Source organism: Pediculus humanus, genomic scaffold, assembly GCF_000006295.1.
Source record: "Pediculus humanus corporis 1103172107449 genomic scaffold, whole genome shotgun sequence".
In the NCBI taxonomy this organism is placed as follows: domain Eukaryota; kingdom Metazoa; phylum Arthropoda; class Insecta; order Psocodea; family Pediculidae; genus Pediculus; species Pediculus humanus.
In genome coordinates this window covers 127,529-130,080 of record NW_002987070.1, presented here as the reverse complement: position 1 = coordinate 130,080, position 2,552 = coordinate 127,529, and the positions used below count along the sequence as shown (strand labels likewise).

Below are 2,552 nucleotides of genomic sequence, written 5' to 3'. Positions count from 1 at the left end.
TATATTATGTGCTAATTGAAATTATTTTAATAAATACAATCGGTGCAAACGAATAATACTACTATAACTTTTTTTTAAAAATAAAATATCATCCAAAAAAAAAATTATGATTGATTTACCCCACCCCACCCCCACCCCCGCCCAAGTCAAGAAAAACCTGTGATTTTTACGGCAAAATAAAAATTTTTAAAATAAATAAATAAATTATTAACTAAAACAAATAATTTACACATTTTACTGCTACTTTTTTATTTTATACACATGAAACGTGTGGAATAAATTTGCAAAATTTAGCACAACACTAAAAATAAATAAATAAATAAATAGTTTCACAAGCAGTTTCATAAAGAAAGGCAAAAAATGAAAGTAAAAATTAACTAAAGAGAGAGAGAGAGAGAGAAAAACCTTTCAAAAGACCAACATATAACAATATTAATAATAATAATAATAATTTATAATAAGTATTATTATTATTATTATTTAAATTAAAAGCATCTACAATGAACCCGAATTAATAAAAAAAACATTAATTTAATTATATATATATATATATAATCGAATCAAAAGCGTTCAAAAATGTGTGTATTCAATGTAATAATAATAATAATAATAAACATTTAAAAAAATTTGCACAAAAAAAAAAAAAACTACAGCGTTAAAATAAATAAATAAATAAAATTTTCATACGACATAATGGAAAAACTACTTTTCTTATTTTTCTTTTAAAGCATAATAAAATACAAGTTATTGATAAAAAAAAAAAAAAAAAAGTCAAAAGTTAGTCTTTGAAAAGCTTGTAGAAATCAAAAATAAATAAATAAATAAAAAGTGGAAGTTATTAAAATAAAAATAAATAAAGGTACATAATGGTAAACAAATTTTTTTTTTTTTTTTTTTTTGTACGTTTTAGGTACGAAGAAATCGACAACAAGAAACGTCGTTACCCAGTATATTAAAAAAAAAAAAAAAAAAAAAGGTGCTACCATTATAAACAGAAGAATATTATTATTCTGTTTTGTTCTGTCTTGGCAAAAAAAAATTTTTTTTTTTTTTTTTTTTTTTTTTTTGTTTTATGCTAGTATCATGCACACCTCTATTTTTCTCCCCTCAACCACGGTGCCGTGAAGACGCTCTCGTGCTCGCTCCGCATCAGCACTATTTGCGAACGTAACAAAACCGAATCCCTGCATGCAAGACAGACAAAACATGCATTATAAACCTGCTTTTTTTTTTTTTTCTTTCTTTTTTCTTTTTTTTTTTTCACAGTAAGCTATCGCCACATGTCAGTAACCAATCAATCAATCAATCAATCAATCAAACAAATAAATAAATAAATATGTATATGTACATACATAAACACATATGTATATACATATATATATTTAAGTACATGTAATAAATATTATAAAGTTATATATGAGCCTACACACACTTTTTTTTTTTTTTTTAATTAATAAAACCATTTCACATCATGGGCGAAAGCTAATGTGCAATATATTGGCTTAGTAAACAAAAAAAAAAAAAAAAAAAAAAAATCGTGCAACAAAAAATTATATACGTGAATAATAATAATTAATAAATATTGTAGTAGATATAAAACATTTTTTGTTTCTCTTCTTGCTATATATAAAAAAAAAATTATGTTTGAAAACCAAACACCTTTAAAAAAAAAAAAAACATACAAAAATAACATTAATAGTATATGCAGCACAGTAGTAGTAAAAAAAAAAAAAAAAAAAAAACATTACAGCTTTTAAAGATGCTGAACGTATTAAATTAAAAATTATTATTATTATTATTATTATAATGATAAACAAAAGGATGTTATAAACAAAAAAAAAAAATTCGTTGAAAAATTTTCTGATTGAATCACAATAAAAAAGGGAAAATTCGAATTTGATTATTTTAATTGAAATTATTTCCGGTTTGACAAAAACACATCCTCTCGAAATTTTAAATACATGCAAATTATTTTGTTCACGAAAGGTTTTTTTTTTTTTTTTTTTACAAGGATTTAAAACAAAATTTTTAAAATTTTTCATTCCATTATTTTGAAATCATTTACTACGTGACTATTGACAATTGAGACAAATTAACTAAGAGAAAAAGGTAAAAATAAAATGTTTCTAAAACATTTTCAGTGGGGAGGGGGTTACAATTAGGGGGGGGGTGGTGGTGGTGGTAAAATAAAAATATAAAAACGAATAAGACGCCTTCGACAATTCATTTGACATATACTTTTCCATAAAATTACTAATAATAATAATTGATATGGTTATTACGGACAATTAAAGTAACAAAAGCTCGATCACCAACAACAACAACAACAACAAAATGTCGACAAAAAGCTAACAAAAGCCGTGAAAAAGAAAAAAAGCTAAAAATACTCAATATGCATTATTATTATTATTATTATTATTTTCCAGAATTTAAAAACTATTTACAAGGGTTTGACACGATGGTATAAAATCTATTAGTGCGTCTTATACGATTTATAATAAGGTATAAAATAAGGCATACATAATTACGAATAATACGATATACCTAACTAT

The 2,552-nt window shown here is 23.2% G+C and overlaps 1 protein-coding gene across 1 annotated transcript in view; it reads right to left on the bottom strand.

The window, feature by feature from the left end:
• Positions 1–1,070: 1,070 nt before the first annotated feature.
• Phum_PHUM098700 (ataxin 2-binding protein, putative) overlaps positions 1,071–2,552 on the bottom strand; it is a gene marked incomplete at both ends in the record, with an annotated part of 4,328 nt that continues 2,846 nt past the window's right edge. Inside the window, one exon of the mRNA XM_002423916.1 lies at positions 1,071–1,184. Within this exon, the coding sequence (XP_002423961.1) occupies positions 1,071–1,184 (114 nt within the window). The remainder of the gene's footprint in view (positions 1,185–2,552) is intronic.